This window comes from Meriones unguiculatus, chromosome X, assembly GCF_030254825.1.
Source record: "Meriones unguiculatus strain TT.TT164.6M chromosome X, Bangor_MerUng_6.1, whole genome shotgun sequence".
Classification (NCBI taxonomy): domain Eukaryota; kingdom Metazoa; phylum Chordata; class Mammalia; order Rodentia; family Muridae; genus Meriones; species Meriones unguiculatus.
Genome location: NC_083369.1, coordinates 21,831,894 through 21,856,730, shown reverse-complemented (window position 1 = coordinate 21,856,730; position 24,837 = coordinate 21,831,894). Strand labels below are relative to the sequence as shown.

Sequence of the window (24,837 nt, the reverse complement as noted above, 5' to 3'; positions counted from 1 at the left end):
AGCTGTCCTGCATGCCCCACAAGGGAGAGGAAAGGGATAGGCATAATATGAAAGCTATAGAGGATGGATTTGATCTGTTGTTGCCACACGTGGAAGTGAAATGAATCCAGCAGAACACTGGTTGCAACGGATTTCAACTATTGTGAGAGCGGTATGCTGTCTTGGGGGGCTGAGGGGCGGCTGCTGGGCAGGATGTCTGTTCTGTACTCTAATGTGTTTGTTCAGGGAATCCCGTTGTAAGATAGATCCATCCATTGAACTTGACAAAGTATGGGAACACTCCTTAGCGTGGCAAATCAGTTGGAACCTGTGGCACCTAGGGACGGAAATAGAGGGCCATTGGACCATATCAGATGTCCCTGTGAGGGTGCTACAAAGTCAGCATGACTTGGGGGAAGGTATTCTGTGGTTATCAGTCATTCTATCCGTTTGTGCCCTGACAGCACTCTCCGAGATGTCAGAAACTTAGGCTGTTATCCCTATAGCTTTGACTAGTTTCTGCCTGTGCATGTTCAAAATAGAGCCAGATGGCCGCTGGGCATATGCCCGGGCTTGTCCAACAACTGTGTGCATCGGTGATCTAGAGATAAGGAAGAGAAGGAGCCTGGGAATTAGCTCTCGGGGGGGGGGGGGGGGATTGGATATTCACAGCATCCTGCTGAAAGCTGAACTACTAGCCCACCCACGTGGTGCTAGGGCAAGTCCGGGCCTGTGTAAAGAGCAATTTGGCATTGTGCAGAGGGGCTTTCAATCCAGCCTCCTCACCAGTGTGACTGAGTTTCATTTGATCACTTGCTGCTGGAAGCTGAGCCTAGGAGAGTGATATTTTGATCAGGCCTCACCCCAAACGCTAGCCAATGCCCAGACAGCTGCAAGAACTGGCGGGGTGCAAGGGGAAGAGATCTGCCAGAGACTAGGCTGGGAAAACAGGCTGTAGGATCGCATTTTGACAGGTTTTGGCAGCGTTGGCCAATTTCATGTAGGGCAATATGAGGTAGTAAATTTGTGGGACTCTCTGTCTAGGTAACTCTCCTGTCCCTGATTCATCCCACTGTAGCTTTCATCCTATATAGGATGTATACTGAATATCTATCTTTTATCACTAAGTTTGAAGTACTATGCTATCCAAGATACAGAGATAAGTCATTATTCAGGCCCTGGGTTTAGGGCCTGACTCATCCGGAGTGTAGGAACACAACAAATACTGCACAAGATGAGGTTTAAAAGTACAGTCAAATGCTCTGAAGTTGTCAAGTAAGGGCCTTGTCAACTAGAGACAGAGAGAAACAGGAAAGGATTTGTTTGGGCTTTATTTTTTTTATTTTTATTTTTTGCCTTGGGTTTCTTTGGGACTTAATAGGGTCCCATGTAGATAAGGCTGGACTAAATGGAATTCTCTATATAGCTGAGGTGGATCTTAATTCTTGATCCCCCTGCTTCTAATGCCTATGTGCTCTAAGTATAGGTGTATGCCCAGCTGACTTCGTTTCAACCCTAACCCTTTTGAAAGGGAAAGATCAAAATTATTTGTATTTACATCTCATTCCACTTTATAGTAAACTGTGTGGCCTTGGAGAAAAGGAGTATTACTCTGTCTCTGAGTTTCATTTTGATACAGGCACAAACGAGTTGAGATAATAATAGCACTAACATCATCAAGTTATTGTGAGGATTAACTGAATTAATCCATGTAAAAGACTTGCACACACTTCACTCAGTGCAATACAAGCACTCAATAAATGTTAGCCATTATTATTGAAGAAAGATTATGCAGCACAGACATGGTTTCAACAGGTTTGGAAAAAGGAGAAAAAGCATTTTCAGTAGAGAAAACATGAGCAAATGCTTGATAGCATGGAACTATGAACATGTGAAAGAAACAATAGTTGAGTTTGATATTTCAGTACAATTAGGGAAAAGTACAAGTTAGATTGTTGGGGAACCACACCAAGTTCTGTTTATTTGGCAGATCATTATAGAGCAACTGAGAGTTCATGAATTGAAGAAAAAGTCAGATCTATACTTTAGGAAGTGGGAGCAGGTAAATGTGAATCAGTTGGGCTGAAATAAGAAAACACAAATGAAAAATACAGAAATCTCTAATCCTGATGCAGTGGTTATGGGAACAGAAAGGAGGCCATGTAATTCATTACTTTGCATAGACTTTGACTGTTCAGAAAATTGAAGTTTTTAAACATGACCTTTAAAAAAAAAGAGGATGGAGCATATCTTTTATGGTTAGCTTATACTTTGAAAGAGTGAATATTTTCATCCCACCTCTCTGGATAGAGTTAGAGACATATGTTCTTAAATCCTAGGTCAAGTTAGCTGCTGTTTAGAATCCTAAATGCATTGTGTACTCAATATTTTTATTCTGCATTAGTATTAACAAAGAGATGTTTCTTCCATCCACCTTTAAAATCATTAGTAAGCCCAGTGAAAAAATAAAAACGTTTCTAAGTTGATATTTTCCTGAAAAATTGGATATAGTTCCCACTCCTTGGAAGGATTTATAAATTATAATCCCTGTAAGGGACCTAGCCCAATGCTTGATTAGATAGTAGGCTTTTGTTAGTCATATGTTTCTTTTTACAATTGACTTCACCTTTAAAGCTTCATCTCATCTCTAACTGAACACTTCTAGGGGAAAAGTCTTCACTGGTCTCTGAAAGAACCCATTATCTGTCTATGAGGAAATCTCTGTTTAATGAAAGTTCTTTCTTTTGCTCAGCAGCATTTGTTACACGTCTGACTTGTATTCAGATGTTCTAGTCCTTCTTTTCTGGTGATACTTAACAGCAACCTGTTTCTCTTTTCTGAAGATCTCAAATTTTCCATATATACTGTTTCCTGGTAAAGCAGCTGGGTTTCTTCCATTTTTCATGTGGAGTTGCTGTTAATTAAAATATGAGTCTGAGGTTTTGACTTATACAAAAGTGGAGTGATACACCTTCAGAGAGATGACAATCACTGCAAAAGAAGCATGATGGGAGAATATGACAAATTTCTTTATATTATTTCTTTCAACTCTTTGATTGAATCATTTCTTCACTGGACAGTACTCAGAGAAAATCAAACCTGCTGTAGATCCATTGGTCTGCTGAGCCATAACTGCAAGCCACAATTTTTTTCTAATTCACCTTTCCCCCCTTCATTTTCTACAGCTCTTTGTATATAAAGTTATGTCTAGGGAGATTAATTCTGACATTAGAGAGGAAGATAATTATTCAGTTGCTTTTTACCAATTATTTTGTCTTTGAAATCTTTTAGTAAGAGAAACCAAGAAGGAAACAGTCCCTAGATTTAAAAGAAAAGCATATGACAACTCAGTCTAGAAACCTAACACAGGCCACATAGTCTTCCTTTAGTTAGATAGCTACATGAGCTGTTCCATTTGAATGCCTTCTGCAGGGAGTGAGGCATCTTTTGGAGTCATTATTCAGGCTGAAGCTTTCTTAAAACAGAAGCTATTTTGTCTTTGCTCCCTTTAGAAGACTGTCCACCCTTATATTTTCCCCTAATGTTTAACAGGAAGAGTGCTTGGCCAGTTTTATCATCAGTTTAGATACTAGAAGGGCAATTATTAGTTGATATCTGTGATCGATATAAGGATGGTTCTGGTCTGTCTTAGATTAGCATTAACTATATTTTTTCAGTGTTTCTCTAGACATTCTGTCTCACAGATAATTAAATTTCTTCATTCCGTTTTGGTTTTCTCTCTTGTGACTAAGTACTAACAGAATGCCTAGCATAGAAAACAATTATCAACTGAGTTTTTAGTGACTAGTCATCCACCCAGGAGGATTTAAAGCTACTCTATATAAGTATCCCTAAGAGACACAAACTCATGCTGAAAAAGAAAACAGTTTCTATGTTATATATGATGGAATCAAGTACTGAGAGGCCATTATTTCTAGGAGGTTGTTAGTCACTACTGTGAATAAGCCAGAAAGAGTGGGCAGGACTGCTTCCCTTCATGAGCTACCTTTCCCTGACCAAGTTTACCCTTTATTAATTTTTCTTGTTGAGAGATTACAGAGCCGATACTATGTTGTGAGAGTTAGAGGAAAACAGAAGCTTGATCCTTGGTAACACAGTCAGTGGGCAACCAGTCCTGAAAGTGCCCTGCATCTTTATATATGGGAAATAGGCAAGGCACTGAGTCCTAAACAGACACTTAAATTCTAGTCTTAACAAACTGTGTACTTTTGAGAATTTTTTTTCTTATAGCTACAGTTTTCCTACTTGGATCATAAGGGTTGAAGTTATCTTGATATATCCTTTTAGAATTTTATGCCTGTATAATCCCAGTTAGTTTTATTTTATATTTTAACCAGTTGTCAGAAAGAAAATAAATAAACCATACTGAAAACATTGCCCCGTGAGCACCAAGTTGCCTGTTACTAAAGTAGTTCAAATAGAGATAGATGGTATTGTCCTCTGAGCTGTTATGACCTCTTGTGTGGGATTTTCAAAATCTGAAATTATTTATGAAAATTATTTCAAGGAGCATAATTACATAAAAAATTATGTGTTTATTTTACTACATATTTTTCTCCATTAATTTACTTATTTGTTCATTTTACATCCCAATCTCAACCCTACTCCTTCCTCTCTTCCTAGTCCCCTCCTCCCACCACTTCTCCCATACCCCCATACCAACCCTGTAATGCCAACCCTTTCAAGTCCTATACTTTTTCTTCTTTTTGAACATTTTTCACATTCATTTATTTTAAGTGTTTTAGTTAGCATACAAAACATTGAGTTTCACTGTGACATTTTTCTAAGTGTATATCAAACTTTTTATTTATGTTCACCTCCAAATATCCTTTCCTGCTTCTTGAGCATGGCTTCTAAAGGGGGTTGGGTGGAACTACTTTGGCAACACAACCTCATTCTCTACAAATAGGCCTCAATCTCTGAGCTTATTTTCCCAGTCTTATTGTGTGGTTCTACCTTGGGTTGTATTACATTGTCTACTGGATTGTTCCACTGTTGTCTTGTCCCACACGTTGTCTAGCAGTGGGTGGTCAATATTCAAATCAATGACTCACTAGGGGCTGGGTGACAGTGGAGCAAATGAGAGGTTTTAAATGTTGGCTCAGGGGTCTGTGTCTTTTCTCCCCTGCCCTTTGCTCTTTTGCTCTGGGTGGGATAGTAACAATACTCATAACAGCTTTTCACATATGAAGTCCAATCTGGAGTTTCCAGAGCACTTTCACTTACATTGTCTCATTTTTTCTCTTGAACATTGTCCAAAGTAGTTTCTGTGCCTTTGCTATTACTTGGAATGACTGTTTCAGGAGAAATCAAGAGTATGTTTCCCTTAAAATCAGCCTAGAATTGACTGATCTTAATTTCATTAATTCTTTTATTAATTATATGTCTATATTGTTTTGTAGTTTGGGGCCTTTTCTTAAGTTCAATTTATAGGCTCCTGAGTTCTATTTGGATTTTTTTTTTTAATTTTTGTTTTTTGTTCTTCTTTTTCGAGAAATTTGTGCTTTTTATGTAGTAGCTATGTGTGCAGGCACACATTCTGAAATTTAACTCATATGATTACAGTTTGCCATTGGATATGTAGAAGTGGCACAATTCAACTATTAATTCTACCTCTACAGTGACAACTGCCTTGAGGAGAAAGAACTATATAGTCTGCCTACCTCAGATGGAACATCACCTTTAGCTTTGTGCACTGAAATAAAGGACAAAGTAAACAGGTGAGTTTTTAATTGAGTACAGCTCTTTTTTTTTCCTGAAGTTGCTAACATTAATAGGTGACATTTTTAATCCACTAAGAAAATAGAAAGAGAAGCCAATTAGAAACTAGAATAAGCACCCTTGTCTTCTGAATTATCTTTATCCTAGCTATATATTTTAATAAACTTAAGAATAAAAAGACAATTTACTTTTTAAATACTGTTTCCAAGGATCAAACCCTGTTCATTAGGCTTTTATGACAAGTACATTTACCTACCCACTGAGCTATTTTTTCTGGCTGACAATTTACTTTTATACGAACCAAAATCAAAATAACATATCTTAACTCTTTTGTCCATCCCTATATTAAATCCTGGAACTATGGCTCACTACTTAGCTATTCCATTTTATTGTGCACTACTATTACCACAAACTAGTTTTTCCCTGGGCTCCTCCTGTTTGCTGGTGGGATTCTTCTTCTAACTTTAAATATGTATGTCACTTAACATTTAATTTGTGGCATCCTATTTGCCTAATATAAAGATTCTCAACCATTAGATGTTTAGATTTAATTAGTCTTGGGTGTATGCATTCCCAAAAAATTTTCCACTAGTAAGCCCTTTAAAATCTTATTTAAAGAAAAGTCAATTTAATATGCAGAATTTTTTTCCTGCTCATTGAAAATATCACAAAAAGAAAAAAAAATATCAGCAAAGGTTTTACACTCACCATTTTAGTAAAACACTGCCTTGGAAAGCATGATACCCTTATACCTCTGAGTCTTGGACATACTTCTTTTTTTAAATTTTAATTGTTTAATCACTTTATAGCTTGATCCCAGCCCCCTCCCTTCTCTCCTTCCAGTCACACCCTCACACCCTTTCATTCCTATCCCCCTCTCATTTTTCTCAGAGAAGGGGAGGTCTCTGAGGAGTACCAACCAATCCTGGCACCTCAAAATCTAGATGGTTGTCTTCTTTTCTTACCAAGTAAATGAACCTAAAGTAATTTTTTTTCTCTCATTTATTTTGTTTTGATAAAATCTGTCAATTATTATGAAAGCCTATAGAAGTAATTGACATAGAATTTATTTTTAATATTCACTCAAACAGTAATACTTACTTCGTTCCTACTGTTTGACAAACAGTGTTTTAAGTATTTTGGATGGAGTAGTGCACATAATAAGTACAATTATTTCATGGTGATTCCAGTTTAGTTGTAGAAAAAAAATACAAGACATTTTAATAAGGAAACCATAATGTATAAAAGTACTCTAAGTGCTACGGAGGATACTGAAACAAGAGGGGGATAGAAGGGTAAGGGAAATTCCAATTTTAAATATTGGCCAGAGAAACCCTATTAAGAGGATGGTACAATAACAAAGACCTGAAAATGTTGAGATAACTAATCAAATGTTTGTATTCAGGAGAAGATTCCTGAGGATAATTTGAATAATAGCAATGAGACCAGTATGGCTGCAGTGAATAGAGTAAGGGTAGACCAATAGAGAATATGGGTAGATATATCAGAGGAAGTTGAAGTAGCCAGATTATGTAAGATATCACCAGCCATTAAAAGGACTTCAAATTTCTTGTAAGTAAAAGGAAAAGACATCAAAAAAGTTGAAAAGAATGTAATATAATGTTTTAAAGGATCCATTTTTCTATATTCTGCTTCTTCACCTCTCATTTGCCTATAAAAAATAAAATATGGGTATATTGCATCTGACTATGGAAGGACAGGATTTTTCTTTTACTGCCTATGCTTTATATTCAAGTAACACAGAAATTCAAAGCTAAAGGAACCCTTACACTTGTACTGTTAGAATAGCTGGACCCAAGAATCAATGGGTAAACTGTATAAATTCCGGAACTCCTGGTCTTACTTTGAGTAATTATATCTCAAGAGTGGTGCCAAGGTATCAATATAGTTTTGAGCTTCCAAAATATAGCTAAGAGTAAGGACCACTTGTCTGAAGTGTTCAACCTAATCAACCTTCTCATGATGACTGTGTAGTTTGAGTCAGCACTGAGTATGACTGTTAATTTTGGCAGAGCTGTACCTGGGATCATTCACAATAAGTAAATTAAGAAATAGAAATTGACAAATAATGAGCTAAGAAGAAGATAAGACGCTTGACAATATGGAAATAGGAAACTGAAATGAGAAAGCTGTGCTAGGAACGGATTTGGGCCAAATCAGAAACGAAAAAAAAAATGAGAAGCGGTACCTAATCGTTTGGAGCATCATCTGAGCTGCAGGCCAAACATTTGGAATTGATGAGGGCACTATACAGATTAGAAGCTTGATTTTCAAAGAGATGATTATTCTCAAGGTCAAGCTGAGCAAATGCTTTGATTTGTGACAACCCTGTGAAGGTGGGTGGTGATTGGGCTTGCAGGAGAGGAATGGGCAAGGCATGCGCCAGCTGCTATCTTCATCACCCTTTTTTAATCTCAGAACTTCTCTTCTTCCCAGGCAAATCAAATAGCCTAAAGTCCTGTGTTATTAATTTATATTTGTCATCCTGTAAGTTCTACCCATGCTAGATAGAGAGACCGTGCTTCATGCCACAGGCATTTGTGCAAGTTGAGAAGCCCAAGAGCCACAAAGAGTGGCCAGAGGCAGCTGCACAAGCAGCTTACACCCAGGAGAAACTTAGCCAGCATCATTTATTCAGGGTATAGTGAGCTAATGTTGAGGTTATTATTAATGCCATATCATTGCTTTTTTCTTTGTTTCCTGTCTGCTGCATTCACTCTCTTCTGTGTTATTTTCAGAGGAATCAGGACAATGGGAACAACCTCAGAGATTATGCATATGATAGATTCAAAACAAGTAAAGAAACACTAGTCACTTTTTTAGTTGTCACTCTCATTTTACTAGATAAGTATTCGTAAGCACACATACGTAACAATATGTTAATGTAACAATATAAGGTTAAGTATGTGTATGTGTGTATGTGCGTCACACACACACACACACACACACACCAATTACAAAGTTTAGTTGAAAAGAAGAATGAAATAAATCAGTAGGATCATGGCTATTTACAGCAGCTTTAAAATTTATTTTTGTTTTGGGACTAATTTTGGTGGTATTCACTAGAAAAATGTGGGGTGTTTTAAGCATTAAAAATGAAGGTCTTCTTTCTCAAAAAAAAAACTGAAATATATTAATATAACATAAATTTGCCATTTCAAGTATACAGTTTTCTGCTTTTTAATGTAGTCACAAATTTCTATTATGTAATTCCAGGTCATTTTCATTGTGCATTGTATAGTCATTGTCTCCTCCTCTGAGTCTATGGCAAATACTTGTTTTGTCTCTGTGGATTGTCTATTCTGGACACTTCGTGTAAGAATCACATTATTGACCTTTCCTGTTAGCTACTCCATTCAATCATAATATTTTAAAGATTCATTACACATTATAGCATACATTGTATATTTCATTCCCTTTTCTAGATAATAATATTTTGTTTTACTGACAAACCAAGTTCTATTTACTAACGTTATTTATAAGTTGATGGACATTTGAAGTTTTTAATTTCTGTTATTATGAGTATACTGATAGGAACATTTATGTACAAAGTTGTGTGTGAACATGGGTTTTCACCTCTTGAAATACATATTTAGGAATCTATGTTTAGGAATAATTGCTATATCTTATGATTAATCTATGCTTCATTTTTTGATAAATCATCTTCTGTAAATGTTGCACCCTTTTAGATGTTCAACAACAGTGTATGAATTTCTAGTTGTCTACATCTTCCATGACAGTTCTTTGTCCCTATTTAAGAAAAATATATAGCCACCATACATGGTATAATGAAATATTTAATTACAGTTTTAATTTGCATTCCTACTGGGCACACTTTCATGTGCTCATTGATCAAGTGTATACCTTCTTTTAAAATATTTTAATTTTTATTAACATGTATTATTTATACATACTGACAAAGTTCAGAGTATTATTTTAAAACATGATGCCAATGAAAACCAATCACAACCTAACCTTCATTTGTTTCCCTCTCCTTCCTTTCTTTTTTTTCTTTCTTTCATTTTTTAAAGTTAAACTTAAAAAAAAAAAAACCTAATGCTTTATTGTCAATGTTCAAAGCCAATATTTAGGAGTGAAAACATGCAAGTGAAGCAGTGAAGAATGAAGCAGTGCCAGGTGATATGCTTCCATGCTTGGTACTGCTTCATGATAAGATTGAAGGGACAGGTATGCTCATTGGCTACTTTGGAAATCTCCCCACAAAGCTAATCAGTGGGGAAGAAATAATGCTACCCACCAGTTTATGGGAGAGAAGAATTTTCCTTCATGGTTCTCTCCCTCACCCTTTACCCATTAGTCAAATTTTACCCATGAGTATTACCTGTCCCACAAGTTTGGTATTCTGTGGCTGTGTAGAATTTTAGACCCCATCTCCTGTGGGAAAGAAGTCTATTCATGTCTAGTGTGAAGGTACAGAAACTGCGTATGTGGATAGCCCTGTCAGAGGTACTCTAAATGTGGTACATGTGACATGTTCATTTTAGTCTAATACACTTATTGTTACTTTCCAGAAGATGATGAAATAAAACATGATGTACAAAGACCTTCCTCAAGGTCATTTTCCAGTAAATGATAGTTTTATTATTGGCACATAAACCTGGTGTTGGAGACTGTGTGAGATCCTGCACTTATGGAACAGGTAAACAAGAGTCACTAAAGGGTTTTTAGGTAAAGAGTGACAGAGAATAAGAGCTTTTTAAAACCCTTTACCTCTGTTCCATATTTTCATATGGCTAAAGAGTAGAGTAGGTGGTTCTAAGAGAAGAGAGCATCTGAGATTATTTCTGAAGGTTTTGAGGAGTTCCTGATGTAGTCAATAGCCTCATTTGAGCTTTAATTCCAGAGCCTAATGCTCCATCCTTCACTTAAATCTCTACATATCAAAGAGATGAGCTGATCTGAGCCTGTGATTTCAGGGGTTAAAGAACCAAAGGAAGAAGAAAAATACCTAAAGCTCCTGTCTAGGAGTAAGAAGACTTTCGGTCTTTTTTTCATTACATTTGGCCTACATCTAGCCAAACTAAAATCCACTGATGAGTCCTTTGATTTTATCTAGATGGCTAGATCTCATGAACTGTCAGCCACAGTCATCGTATCTGTGTGGTCCATGTCTAGTGTATGGGCACATTATAACATACAAGCACATCAGGACAGAGAAATGACCATGTACAATGTTTTACATTTTCAGGGCCTCTTACCTATATCTTTATTCTATGATGGATAAAGTGAGAATATTTGGATTAGTGTATACTTTCCCTCACTTCCTATATTGGTAGAAATAAAGCCTTAAAATTGAGTATTCCTCATTTGTGTCTTTTGGAGTACTCTGTGCTCTGTGCAGCCCATGTGGCTTGTTCATACATGAGAAGGCCTTCCTGGATGTCTGATTGGTTCATAAATGAGTTTTGAGATTCAAAAGTCAGCAACTACTGAGGCTCTTCCACAGTAATTAAAACGTCATAGGGATTTCTGGTGAGTATCTTATCCACAAAGGGCAAAGTAGCCTGGGCATCAGTAGAAGGCATGACTTATACTAGTACTATTTCTTCTTAAAGCTGTGGTGGAAGGTAGTCAGAGAACCAGCATAATGCATTATTTGGACACTAGTAATGGACTTGATTGAGATGCCAGTGGAAGCTGAGACTGGAAGGCTACTCAATGCAGGACATCATACTTTCACTAAAATTCATGGCCATTTCTGGAATACCAGACCTTCCTAGCAGCATTGTGGAGAACCCCTACCCCCTTTGCAAGTCATGCTCTCTGGCTAGAAAAGAAATGATCCCTGAAGAGGCAGGAGTCTACTGGGAGCAGTAGTCTACGCTATACCTGGGCACGTTTTGCCTGTGTGACTCAACAGACCAAAAAAAAAAAAAAAAAAATTTCAAAGAGGCCTTCAATTGCTTCAGACTCTGAAAGCAGTGATGAATGCTGATGGCATGTGGTTCTAAGAGGTGAGCATTCTTTTTCTAGCAAACAAGCATATCTAAAACTGACAGCAACCTTTCATACTCTAGAGGTATTTGGTCTCCAGACTACCAGAATCTTATTCCCTTAGCTCCCTGTTCCATGTTGGCCAAAGTCCAACTATACTCTGGGACCCGGGGTTCAGAATCACTTCAGATCAGAGGCAGGCTCTTTCTTAGTCTCTTAATCATGCTTTGAGACAAAAAAAATTGAATTTTTAAGTAGTAAATTTAAGTGTATCTTGTCTTCCCTCCCTGCCCTTTAGTTGCTATGGTGTTTTGCTATAGCATAAAAATAAATAAGCTAACATAAAAAATTTATATCTATATTGTTTGATCAAAGCAATTTTAACATACATTTAACCTCTCTTATGAGAAAGCTCATGTAAACTAGAAAAAAAAAGAGATGATATCCTATATATGACATTAAGTGACAGTGAAAATATATGATGACAGAAACTAGAATGGTAATTACCTATGAGAAGGGTCATACTTACTGAGTAAGAGATACAAAGGAACCTGAGTAGCCAATGTATAGGATCTACACCTTCACCTGGATAGTATTTCCTGTCACAAACCACAGAATTTGTCCATTGCATTTGAGCTTTGTAAATGTTCATCTGTTTTCTTTTCTATACTTTTCTTCTTTTGTTGTTGTTCAAGGTGGAGGCACAATTTTTTGAGTACGGCCTGTATAGTACAGTGTAATGGTTTGTGAACTTTGGCAGAAACAGAAAAAAAACTACCCAGCTTATGCCCTACTCCAGGAGAGGAGACAAGAGATGCCTAATATGTTCCTTCACTTCCCCATTTTACTAATGTAATGATATAAAAATAAGACAGAAACATATTAAGAATGAGCTACAGCATTAGGTTGTGAAAATGGGAATAATTCATTTATGGAAAATGATCTTATACTCAGTCATGTCCCTAATATCATCCCCAACAAACTTCTGTCTTTTTTTTCTTTCTATTTCCATTTTAGAAATAATTGTCTCAGAAAAGCCTTGTCTACTTAGTTATTCTTATATAGGAGTATCCTGATAAAATATATTCAACAAATGCCAAAACAATGTTCATTTTAGCCAAGGTGATTCGGATGCTACACACACTGAAGGAGACCTCTTTTTAAGCCTCAGGTTTGGGGAGGAGCAGTTGCTGAGGAGGCATGTGCTCTGGAGACAACTGTTTCTTTGGCATGACTTCCATGTTTCTGATCAAGTGGACCACTGAAGTATCTTATGTGCTTTTTCCTTTCCTACAAATCTTAGGGGTGACAAATGTGAATTCCCTTGAATTCTTCATAGTTCTGAAAAATCTCTTGTAAACTAGGTACAAGTGTGAAGAGAATACTAATTTCCATGTAGTAGCACTTGCTCAAAATGCTATACGAGGTCCTTTTAACATAGTTACATTTATTCCTTTATAAATTTCTGTGAAAAGAGTGCATTATTATAATACTAAACTTAAGGGTGAAATGAACCATGCTGTGGAAAAGAAAACCACTTTAAAAGCTAGTAAATGGCAGAGTTGTGATTCAGACCCAATTATCCTTGACATGTCATTACAGTACATTGCCTGGAAAGGCACTGCTGGAAAGAGAAACAATCTAAGTTTCCTAGCTAGACATATACATAGTTAATCATAGACCAGGAAAGTGAGTATGTTCACAACATAACAAACAGCAAGCATTGTTGGATTCTCATTTCTGTATTAACTTGGTGTAGGGCATTGTTTTCTTTATTAGAAAATTCATAGGTATGCTTAAGCATTGCTGACTTATCCCAAACTACGTCTTCTGTAATACTGGATAGAAGGGCAATGTTAGTGATAGGTTATGTCAGCATAGCTATATTCTCAACACCTAATTATTCTTTCTTACACTCACCATAAGTTAACATCTGCTATAGGACACTGCTATTCACAGGATATCCATTAACCATGGGTGATGACATTTATTGCTTATTAGGTAATTTTATCTGTAGACCCAGGATTCCTCAGAACAGTCCAGAGTGTACAGGGTATTTTTCCCTTTAATAAAAACAGTTTTTAAACCTAATTTGAAATAGATTTTATGTTTTAGATAAACGTTTTGATTAAAGGGAGGGACAAAGAACCATGTGTTGTTTACTATGGCTTGATTTGTGTATTTGGCTGGAAGGCTACCTAGAAAGCAATCTCAAACCAAGGTTAAAGGGAAGCATTATGTTTCATGTAATTTAATGTCTATTGGGGGATTGGGACTTGAAAATCAAACTGAAAATGGTGTCTCACATATGCTCCATGGCCAACAGCTCCAATGAAAATTCCAGGTGCTTATGTTAAGAATTTATCTCCAACATCATCAGTGTTTTTCTGTTTTCTGGGAAAGAAAGCTATACAGAAGAAATTTTCTTTAGATAATCTCTGCTGGATCTGTTGCCATAATACTGAATTCCCTTGTCATTAAGGGTTATAAGACTAGTACTGCTTTTTCCTCAGTGACAAGGATATAAAGCAAAGAGGGGATGCTTGTCTTCTGAGGCTGGCAATTTGACAACAAAGAAGAAAGTGTATTCATTTTGTGCAAAAACTGGACTTCATAGGCTGCCTTCTACTGAGTGAAGACATGGGGGGGTGGAAATTATGAGAAATTTAGCAAAATTGCCAACCAAGATATCTTACTCCATTTCTATTGGTGACCTTTGAAAAGATGATTGGTGGCCACATTGTCCTCTCTTATAATTAAAAATATACATTAAAGTCTTTCAATAGAGTAAGAACCCACATGAAACAGTTTTGTATAAGATTAGGAGTGACAAAAAAGTCCTATCAAAGTTTTATTTTAGAGAGATAGGCACTGTGTATATATTCATTTAACCAGTTACTAAGAAAACGTGTTTATATAACACTACCTATCTTCATATTTAACTTTTTATTTGTATAGTTCTTCAAAGTCATCACGATGACTTGAAGGAATATAACACATTTAATCTTCTCAGAAGCTATTTGGTGCAGATGAGGAACATGATGTTACTTTTCCTCAGTTCAAGTAACTGAAGCCATTAGTAATCCAGCCAAGACTCTAAGTTGAAATGGAACGAGCCGGTCAAGGTAATCAGATACTTTGGCAAAGAACAATCATGTTTCGTTTTTTTCATTCACAAATGAAAACTATAATTTCTGTATTACTGAAATCTGAAAAATATTGGAAATATTAACAAATAAAATACAGTTAGTGTAAAAGTGATTTTCAAATGCTTAAGAGCTTTTCACATATCTGATTATAATCACTAGATCTTCCTTCCTTCCTTCCTTCCTTCCTTCCTTCCTTCCTTCCTTCCTTCCTTCCTTCCTTCCTTCCTTCTTTCTTTCTTTCTTTCTTTCTTTCTTTCTTTCTTTCTTTCTTTCTTTCTTTCTTTCTTTCCTTTGTCCCTAAAGCTTCCGGTATAACCACAAGTTGAAAATTTGTTAGTCACTTTGTCTGACCTTTCTTACCTGTAAAATGGAATTAATAATAATTTGTGAGATTACTTTTTTTGAAAATTGAATGTATTAGCATACAAGAATCATTTAGAAAAGTTTGGGGCACACTATTAGTACTCTTAAAGTTTTAGCTGCTTTAGGTTAGCTTCCTTGGACATTCTCAGTAAACCCACAGTTATGACGACACAGAAGCCAGGTGTCAAGGAAGCCACTACTTTAAATTTTTCCTTTTAACACAGTAGTAATTATTTTCTTTACCCACAGATTTTTCATCATGGATTGTCAAGAAAATGAGTACCGGAACCAATGGGGGCGCTGTGTCACCTGCCAAAAATGTGGCCCTGGACAGGAGCTCTCCAAGGTAACCCTTTTGATCAGTACATATATATGTAAAGTTAATACATATACATATATGTATACATATATACATATATACACAGACATATATACACACACATATATATATATATATATATATATATATATATATATATATATGAAACCCAGAAGTGTGCCTGTGTGTGTGTTTGTGTGGATGTGTGTGTGTGTCTTTTAAAAGAAATAAAAAAAATGTTTAAAGAAAAAAAAAACTGAGGTCAGTCAATATTAGCAATACAATCAATTTCAAATATAACTAGTTCAATTCAGCAGATACAATGAGATACAAATAGGTACTATTATGCAGTAATAGTCATTGTTCAAACAAGAAGTAAGGCTAGCAGACTCAGAGGCAGGGAACACTTTAATAAGATACTAAGCCACCTCATGAAGAGATATGAAAATACAGAGGGCTACAATTTTTGCATTAAAGAAGTGTTAAACAAAGCAAAGTTTACTTATTTCTATTAAAATGCTGATAAGGATGTAGAAAAAAATCCTCTTCTTCACTAGTAAGAATGAAGCCATGTAAAAGAACACAGAATTTCCTCAAGAATTAAGAATAGGCGTGTTCAGGGAATTTGGCTGATTAGAGATTTTATGATGCAACTCACTGAAAGAAAACAGGATAGTACAGGATAATCTTTATTCTTGCAAGAGACAGTAGCTGTAAATGGACTTATTAAGCCAACTGAGATCTCTGTGGGGAAGCACACAAGAAAGGCTGTGAATTGGTGCCTAGCTGCACAAATTGGCTCTGGTGAGGTAATTGGAAACCATGGGGAAGCACTTTGCAGCACACACACTCAGCAGCACTTCAGTTAACAGTTAGCTGTATAACCAAGGATGGGTATCCAATTGGAGATGAAGCCTGGGAACTAAAGGCTTAGTTCTCACAGCAGGGCTCCAGCTGAGGTTAAGAGGGAATTGCAAGACAAAAGCTCCACTTCCTTCCCTTTCCCATGCACCAGAATGGTGACACAGCTTGAGGAAATATTTGCAACAAAAGACCCAGGCCATGGAAGACAGCCAACCTCTGACACTATTAATGATACTCTGCTATCACTGCAGACAGGAGCCTAGTTGAACTGTCATCTGAGAGGTTCATTCAGCAGATAATGGAAACAGATGCAGAGACCCATAGAGAAGCATTAGCCAGTCTTGTGGAACACTTAGAGGAAGGATTAAGGGAACTGGAGGGGTCAAGGACACCTCAAGAAGACAATATATAGCCAACTAACCTGGGCCCATGCATAGAGACTAAACTACTAGCCAAAGAACATGCATAGAATGGTCTTAGGTCCCCTAAACATATGAAGCTGATTGGATACTAGGTCCTCAAGTGGGTCCCCTAACAAATAGAGTGGGATTCTATCTCTGACTTGGACTCTGTTGCATCTCTCTGGGTCCCTTTTCCCTACCAGGGTTGCCTTGTTTTGCCTCAGTGAAAGAGGAGGCATTTAGTCTTGATGTAACTTGATGTACAAGGATGATAGATACCTGGGGTGTCAGTGAGGGGTGTATGGGGTAGATGGGTGGGAGGGTGAGACTCAGAGGAGAAGAGAGAGTGAGGTTAAGATGAATGAACAAACAAATAAATAAATAAGTGAAAAAAAAATCCAAGCTGGGTGGGTCCAGTAGCTGAAAAATGGCAGTGTAATTCACCCTCTTTATCCCAGGTTTGTAGGTATAGTCTATGGGAACTCACAGCTAGAGATAACACCGTCCTCTCTAGCACAGTGATGCCAAACCACACAGAGTATCAAGAATAGAAGTGAGAACTACACTTCTCATCTCACTGCAGCTGTGCCAAACACTTAATCCAAATTGTTGGCATATAACTTCTATGGAACAATACAAACACAAAATCAGGCTTTACAGCTTTCTACTGGAATAAAAAACAAGTTGCACCTCCCTCATTCCTGCAATTTGCCACATGACACTTTTGAAGGGAAGAAAGAATTAAAACCCATTCCAGGATGAAAGAATTATTAACAGATATAATGTCTCTAAAACCCAAAGGGCTTTTATTACACTTTGTCTCTTTTGCTACATTAAAATTTTTAATTTTTATTTATCCTTTTCATTTTCAAATTTTAAGTCTTAAATAAATACTCTGTAAGTGTCTTGCTTTGGGTCATACATTGCTCATTTTGTGTGATTGTGTTGCATGCTTTTGAACCCATTATACTATTATGTAGTCTGTATTTTTCCTACATAAAACCCACATACTTTTCCACTTCTTTTTCAGTTTTATCTTCCCTTTCCCATCTTCTTTCTTTATTAACTCTAACTTTCCAAAACCGTGAAAATGCTTAAACTATTAGACATTAACAATATCCTAACTCTCTCCTCCCAATATTTTTCCTCATTTCAATATTTTTTTGCTATTGATCTAACACTAATTCACACCCTTACACAGACTACGTTCTTTCTACTTGCAGTCTTGGTAATGCTCCACTGTATACCTATCATACTACCCACGTATCTTAATCCTCCAATAATTATTAGAGATAAAAGGATTACCATGGTTAATTGGCAAGAAGGACATTTTCATAGGCATTCTATCAAGCAGTTGTGGTTGACTCTATAGTTTATATTCAAATATTCGGTTGTACTGACACCCTGCATACATGACTGATGACTGATGAGGAAAACTCCAGATCACTTTTAGTGGTACCACCCCAGGACTGGTGGTCCCAGGTGCTGTAAGAAAGCAGGATGAAAAAGCTCTAGTTAGAACTAGTATGCTGCACTCCACCATGGTTTCTGCTTCAATTTCTGTCTCCAGATCCTTGCCTTGACTTCCTTAGATGATGGACTGTGATGTGGAATTATAAGCTGGAAATAAACCCTTTCTTCCCTAAGTTGCTTTTGACTCATATTTTACCACAGCAACAGAAAATCTAACTAAGGCAGATGTAAAGACTACTGATGCTTAAGATGAGCAAACAATATTCTGAAGATGCCTATACTGCCAAAAACATAATAGTCAATGTAATTCCATTCAAAATATCAATACCATTCTTCACAGTAATAGAAAAAAAATGAATAAATTCATGTGGTAACACAAAAGACCCTGAATAATGTCATCAATTTTTTTTGGGGAAAAAAAAGAACAACATATATCCACACATCCTTTTAAAAATATTTTTTATTTTAATTTTTATTAATTACAATATATTCACTTTGTATCCTCTCTGTAACTCCCTCCCACCTCCCAACCCAATCCCACCCTCCCTCCCTCATGTCTATGAATGCCACTCCCCAAGTCCACTGATAGGGGAGATATTCCTCTCCTTCCTTCTGATCCTAATCTATCAGGTCTCATCAGGAGTGACTGCATTGTCTTCCTCTGTGGCCTGGTAAGACTGTTCCCTCCTCAAGGGGAAGTGATCAAAGAGCAGGCCACTCAGTTCATGTCAGAGACAGTCGCTGTTCCCATTACTGTGTAACCCACTTGGACACTGACTGTCATGGGCTACATCTATGCAGGGGTCTTAGGTTATCTCCATGCATAGTCCTTGGTTGGAATATCAGTCTCAGAAAATACCCCTTGCTCAGATTTTTTGATTCTGTTGCTCGCCTTGTAGAACTTCCATTCTCTCCAGGACTTACTATTTCCCACTTCTTCCTTAAGATTCCCTGCACTCTGCCCAAAGGTTGGTCATAAGTCTCAGCATCTACTTTGATACCCTGAAGGGTAGTCTTTCAGAGGCCCTCTGTGGCAAACTTCTGTCCTATTGCCTGTTTTCTCCTTCTTCTGATGTCCATCCTCTTTGCCTTTTTGAATGGGGATTGAGCATTTTAGCCAGAGTCCTCCTTCTTGATTCGTTTTGTTAGGTGTACAGATTTTAGTAGGCTTATCCTATATTATATGTCTAATATCCACTTATGAGTGAGTGTATACCCTGTGTGTCTTTCTGCTTCTGAGATTCCTCACTCAGGATGATCTTTTCCAGTTCCTACCATTTACCTGCAAATTTCATGATTTCCTTGTTTTTTATTGCTGAGTAATATTCCATCACACATACCTTTTTATAATTTTTGTTTTTTATATTAATTACAGGTTATTTAATTTGTATCCCAGCTGTAGCACCCTCCCTCATTCCCTCCCATTCCTTCCTGCCCTCCCTCATCTCCTCCTGCTCCTCTCTAAGTCCACTGATAAGGGAGGTCCTCCTCCCCTTCCATTTGACCCTAGTTTATCAGGTCTCATCAGGACTGGCTGCAATGTCCTCCTCTGTGGCCTAGCAAGGCTGCTCTTCCCTTGGGGCAGGGGGAGCTGTCAAAGAGTCCGCCACTGTGATCATGTCAGAGCCAGTTCGTTGTTATCCTTACTAGGGAAACCCACTTGGATGCTGGGATGCCATGGGCTTTGTCTGAGCAGAGGTTCTAGGTTATATCCATGCATGGCCCTTGCTCGGAGAATCAGTCTCAGAAAAGACCCCTATGCCCAGATATATTTGGTCCTTGTGGCACTCCTGTCCTCTCCAGGTCTTACTAATTCTCCCTTATTTCATATGATTCCCTGCACTCTGCCCAAGGTTTGGTTATGAGTCTCAGCATCTGCTTTGATACAGTCCTAGGTAGAGTCTTTCAGATGCCCTCTATGGTAGGCTCCTGTCCTGTTTCTTGTTTTCTCCTACTTCCAATGTCCATCCCATTTGTCTTCTAAGTGAGGACTGATCATCTTACCCCGGGTCCTCCTTCTTGTTTAGCTTTTTTATGTGTACAGATTTTAGTATGTTTGTCCTAACTTGTAGGTCTAGTATCCACTTATAATTGCTTATATACCATGTGTGTCTTTCTGCTTCTGGGATACCTCACTCAGGATGATCTTTTCGAGATCCCACCATTTGCCTGCAAATTTTATGATTTCCTTGTTTTTAATTGCTGAGTAGTATTCCATTGTTTAAATGTACCACAATTTCTGCATCCATTCTTTCGTTGATGGACATCTGGGTTGTTTCCAGGTTCTAGCTATTATAAATAAAGCTTCTACAAACACGGTTAATCAAATATCCTTTCAAGTTATACTCCAGAACTATAGCAATAAGAACATCCCTGGACTGATGTAGATGGATCTGTAGATCAGAATGACACAGCTACAACCACATATGATTTTTCACAATCATGCTTTATGATCATGATTTAAGAAAGGATAACCTCACTAACAAATGTTTCTGGCCAAGCTGGATATCCACTTTTAGAATAATGAAACCAGATCTCTACCTCTGGCCTTGCATTAAAATCAACTTTAAATGCATAAAAGACCTTAACTATAATACACAAGCCCTAAAAGTGAGAGGAAAATTTCAAGATATGAATAAAATTAAGCACTTTCTGAATATGACTACAGTGACAGCGATTGGTAAATGAATTTTATGAAATTAAAATGATTCCACACTACAAAAGAAACACTTGAGCAAAGCGATATCCTAGAGAATTGCAGAAAATATTTGCTAGTTATTTGTGTGAAAAAAAAAGCATTGTGTAGACTATAAAAGTACTCAAAAAACTAAACACCAAGAAAACGAAACACATGTTAAGGAGGCTAATGTAATAAGTGGAGAATTCTCAAAAGATGATGTATGACAAAAATCCACAATGTATGCTGCCGAGCTGGCTCAGGTGATATAGTTCCATGTTTATGTTTTGTGTACCAATATAAAATAAATTTAATTAAATAAGTGATAAAACTTCAACAAATTATCTATATTTACAATGAAAAACAATCAGTAACATAAAATTTAAGAGCAACATAATGTAGAAGCACATACATGGAAAACTGAAGTCTATATACAGAAAGGCTTGTGGTATATTTTGTAGATCAAAAATATTATCAAGGACATGGGATCTGTTTAGGTATTTTGAATACTTTGCTTTTCTATCCACATGTTTCTGACTCTATAGTCATTAAAACCAAAGCTTAACATCATCATACCAAAAAGTCATGAAGCAGAGACAAGGCCAATAGAGCTTGCTAATTATTAGGATAGAAATATTTCCCCAAAGTTTCCAAAAAGACTTTTCTTTATATCTTGTGTATCTTGTGATATAGTAACACATATCTGTATACCTAGAAGGGTGACTGCAAAATGTATATTTGCCCGACAAGAATGATGTTGTCATGATTGGCTAAACAAGTTCAGAAACCATTTTGAACCTGGTCCTCATACTACATAGGATGAAATGAGGAATTGTTTGGAAGGCCAGTTATGTTTGGATTAGTAGCTAATGACATCCAAGACAACATTTCTGTTAGTTACTTTAATTTAATTTTATATTTTATTCATGAATTATAAATATCACTGTAAACAAATTATTGCAAAAAATTAACAGTACTTCCTCGGGATATTTTTCTAGAATTGTAATTTGCAAGCTAAATACAATTTTAATATTTTTGAAATATATAAATAAATACCGCTTTTGAATGTTTTTACTAATTTCCATTACAATTGCAAGTATTTTGAATAATGCATAAAACTCTTATGTCCCAGAAGTCAAAACCAAAAATGAATAATGCATTTTTCTATCATCAGTTAATTTTATGCTTTCTACATTAATCACTAATTCATAAAACTTTGAGTATCTTTTTTACTTTTTAAATATTTAATAAGAAAATATACTCACCTATAATCTCTTTCTTAGTGTAATGTTTATTGTTGTTTCTACTCACTGAAGGTACTTTAGTAAATAAATATTGCAAAATAAAGTTTTTTTTAATCCTTTATAGAATAAACATATATTAAAATCAGAAATGGTTTTAAATTTTGTTGTGTTTCATTATTTTGTATGCACCTTTTCATATATTTTCTCTTTATCATGTTAATTTGGCAATATATTAATAAATTCTTAAAATTAAAACATTGTTCTTTTATGTTATAGAAACAACTTTGAAAAAGAAATAACTATACTTACTCCATGGTCAGCATCAAAATTTTGTGTCAGTATCCTGAAAACATGATAAAATTAAGATAAATATTTCTTGGATATAAGACTGATTAGCATCAAAAGCATTTGGGAACCTGAATCATTTTAAAAAATAAAACTCTTTTGCCTCCTAACTATGAAAAATTATTCTCAACAAGAGTTTTACATGATAATTTGCATCTTTTTCATTCTTAGGAAATGATTCATTCATCAGTGAAAGAAATGCTTCTGGGGGTAATTTGATAGTATCAGATTCTATCTACAATGCCCTATTCTGCCATTTAATTGCTCTGGTTAGATGATTTAAATTTAAGATTGTTATTGATGGGCATTTCAGAGCTTAAGGCTGCCATTTCATTGTTGTTCTCTCCATTTCTATTTCTTCCTTTTCTTGTCTTCCTGTTGGCTACACAAAGTTATCTTTTAGGACTCCATCTTGATGTATATGTGCCAATTTTACGGTATTTCTTTGTATTGTTTACTTAGTTGTTCTAAATGCTAAAACACATATTCATGACTTTTCAGGGTCTGCTGGTTTCAACTTTTTCCCATTATGAGTATAGAAACATTAATTTTATTTAAGTGCCTTTAATTTCCCAGTATTTTAATCAGTGTTCTATTGCAGTGAAGAAACATTATGACCACAGAAACTCTTGTAAAAGAAAGCATTTAATTTTGGCTGACTTACAGTTCCAGAGGTTTAGTCCGTTAACAGCATGGAAGGAAGCATGGTCATATGAAGACTGGCGAAGTACTGGGAAATTAGTTTGAGAGTTTACATCCAGTTCCATAGGAACCAGGAAAAGGGAGACACTGGGACTGGCTTGGGCTTTTGAAACCTCAAAGTCAATTCCCCCAGTAACACACTTCCTCCAACAAGACCACACCTTTTCAAATATTGCCACTCCCTGATGATTAAACATTGGAATACATGAGTCTTTGGAGGCCATTCTTAATTATGCCACCACACCCAACACGCATATAAATATAACTGGCAAAAATATTAGACACAATAATTTCTTTACAATCACCAAATACGATTTATATATCTTTCCTTGGTATTGGTCTTCTTTTATCTGGAGAAGACTATTTATCCTACTCTGAACATATTTAGTTGACTGTAGCTCTTTATATATGGTTGAGGCCTTCACTCAATAGACTTCCCCATTCAATTTAACATGTCTATGTTGTTGTCCTTGTTCTGCACGTTTAGGCACTCATGTTGATAGGACTCTCTGTGAGTTTATGACATTATTAGAATACACAATCTCACAGCAAACCCCCTCATCCTCTAGCGCTTATAATATTTCCACCCCTGTTCCACAATTTTCTCTGAGTTTTAGTTAGGTATAGGATTGGGTTTGTATATAAATCCACTGGGGCTGAGCACCACAACTCTGCATTTTGATTGATTGTCATTTTTGAAATGGTCGTCTCTTGTTGTAAAGATATGTTCCCCTGATAAGGGGTAAGGATTACACTACTACTATACTGGCGGTATAAAGACATTCTTTAGAAAGTGGTTAGTTAGGAAAGTGGTAGTTCTATGGTCTCCTCCCATATCTCTTTTTTATTGTTTCCTCTAAACATTTGAGATTTCACATTTAGGTCTTTATTCCATTTTTGGAGTTAGATTTTGTGAAAGGTGATAGATACAGTTCTGATAGCTTTATTTTACATGTCGACATCCTGTTTTCCTGGCACCATTTGTTGAATATCCCGAGTTTTCTACAGTATGTATTTTGTGTATCTTTGTAGAATATTAGAGGGTGTGGTTATGTGTACTTATGTTTGGATCTTTCATTTTGATTCATTGGTCAACATGTCTATTTTGTGCTATTACCATATTGTTTTCATTGCTTGACCCAGTAATAAATTTTGAAACTGGAATGGGTTTTGCTATCTGGAGTGTTTTGTAGTTCCACGTGAATTTTAGGATAGGTTTGTTGTTGTTGTTGTTCCTATAAAGAATAAGATGGAGGTTTTAATTGTAGTTGTTGTATTAAAACTTTAAATGGCTTTTGGCAAAATACTCATTTCACAATATTATTTCTACCAATCATTGAGCATAATTAATTGATTATATTTTCTAGTGTCTTTATCTTGTCCTCCAGAGGTTTAAAGTTTTCACTGTAAAGGTCCTTCACCAAGATAGATAGATAGATAGATAGATAGATAGATACATAGATAGATAGATAGATGGTGGCAGTGGTAGTGATGGATAGAAAAGCTCTTGATCTTTACCATTTCACATCACTCACATTCTTCACTGTTTTTACAAGTCTTCCTGTAGAATATCTGGAATTTCTAACATATACTATCATGTCAT

The 24,837-nt window shown here is 36.3% G+C and overlaps 1 protein-coding gene across 2 annotated transcripts in view; it reads left to right on the top strand.

The window, feature by feature from the left end:
• Positions 1 to 24: 24 nt before the first annotated feature.
• Eda2r (ectodysplasin A2 receptor) overlaps positions 25 to 24,837 on the top strand; it is a 52,520-nt gene continuing 27,707 nt past the window's right edge. For both annotated transcript variants that reach the window (XM_060374536.1, XM_060374534.1), the window contains exons 1-3: positions 25 to 151; positions 5,622 to 5,720; positions 15,459 to 15,555. In XM_060374536.1, the coding sequence (XP_060230519.1) occupies positions 15,469 to 15,555 (87 nt within the window). In that variant the 5' untranslated portion in view covers positions 25 to 151; positions 5,622 to 5,720; positions 15,459 to 15,468. The remainder of the gene's footprint in view (positions 152 to 5,621; positions 5,721 to 15,458; positions 15,556 to 24,837) is intronic.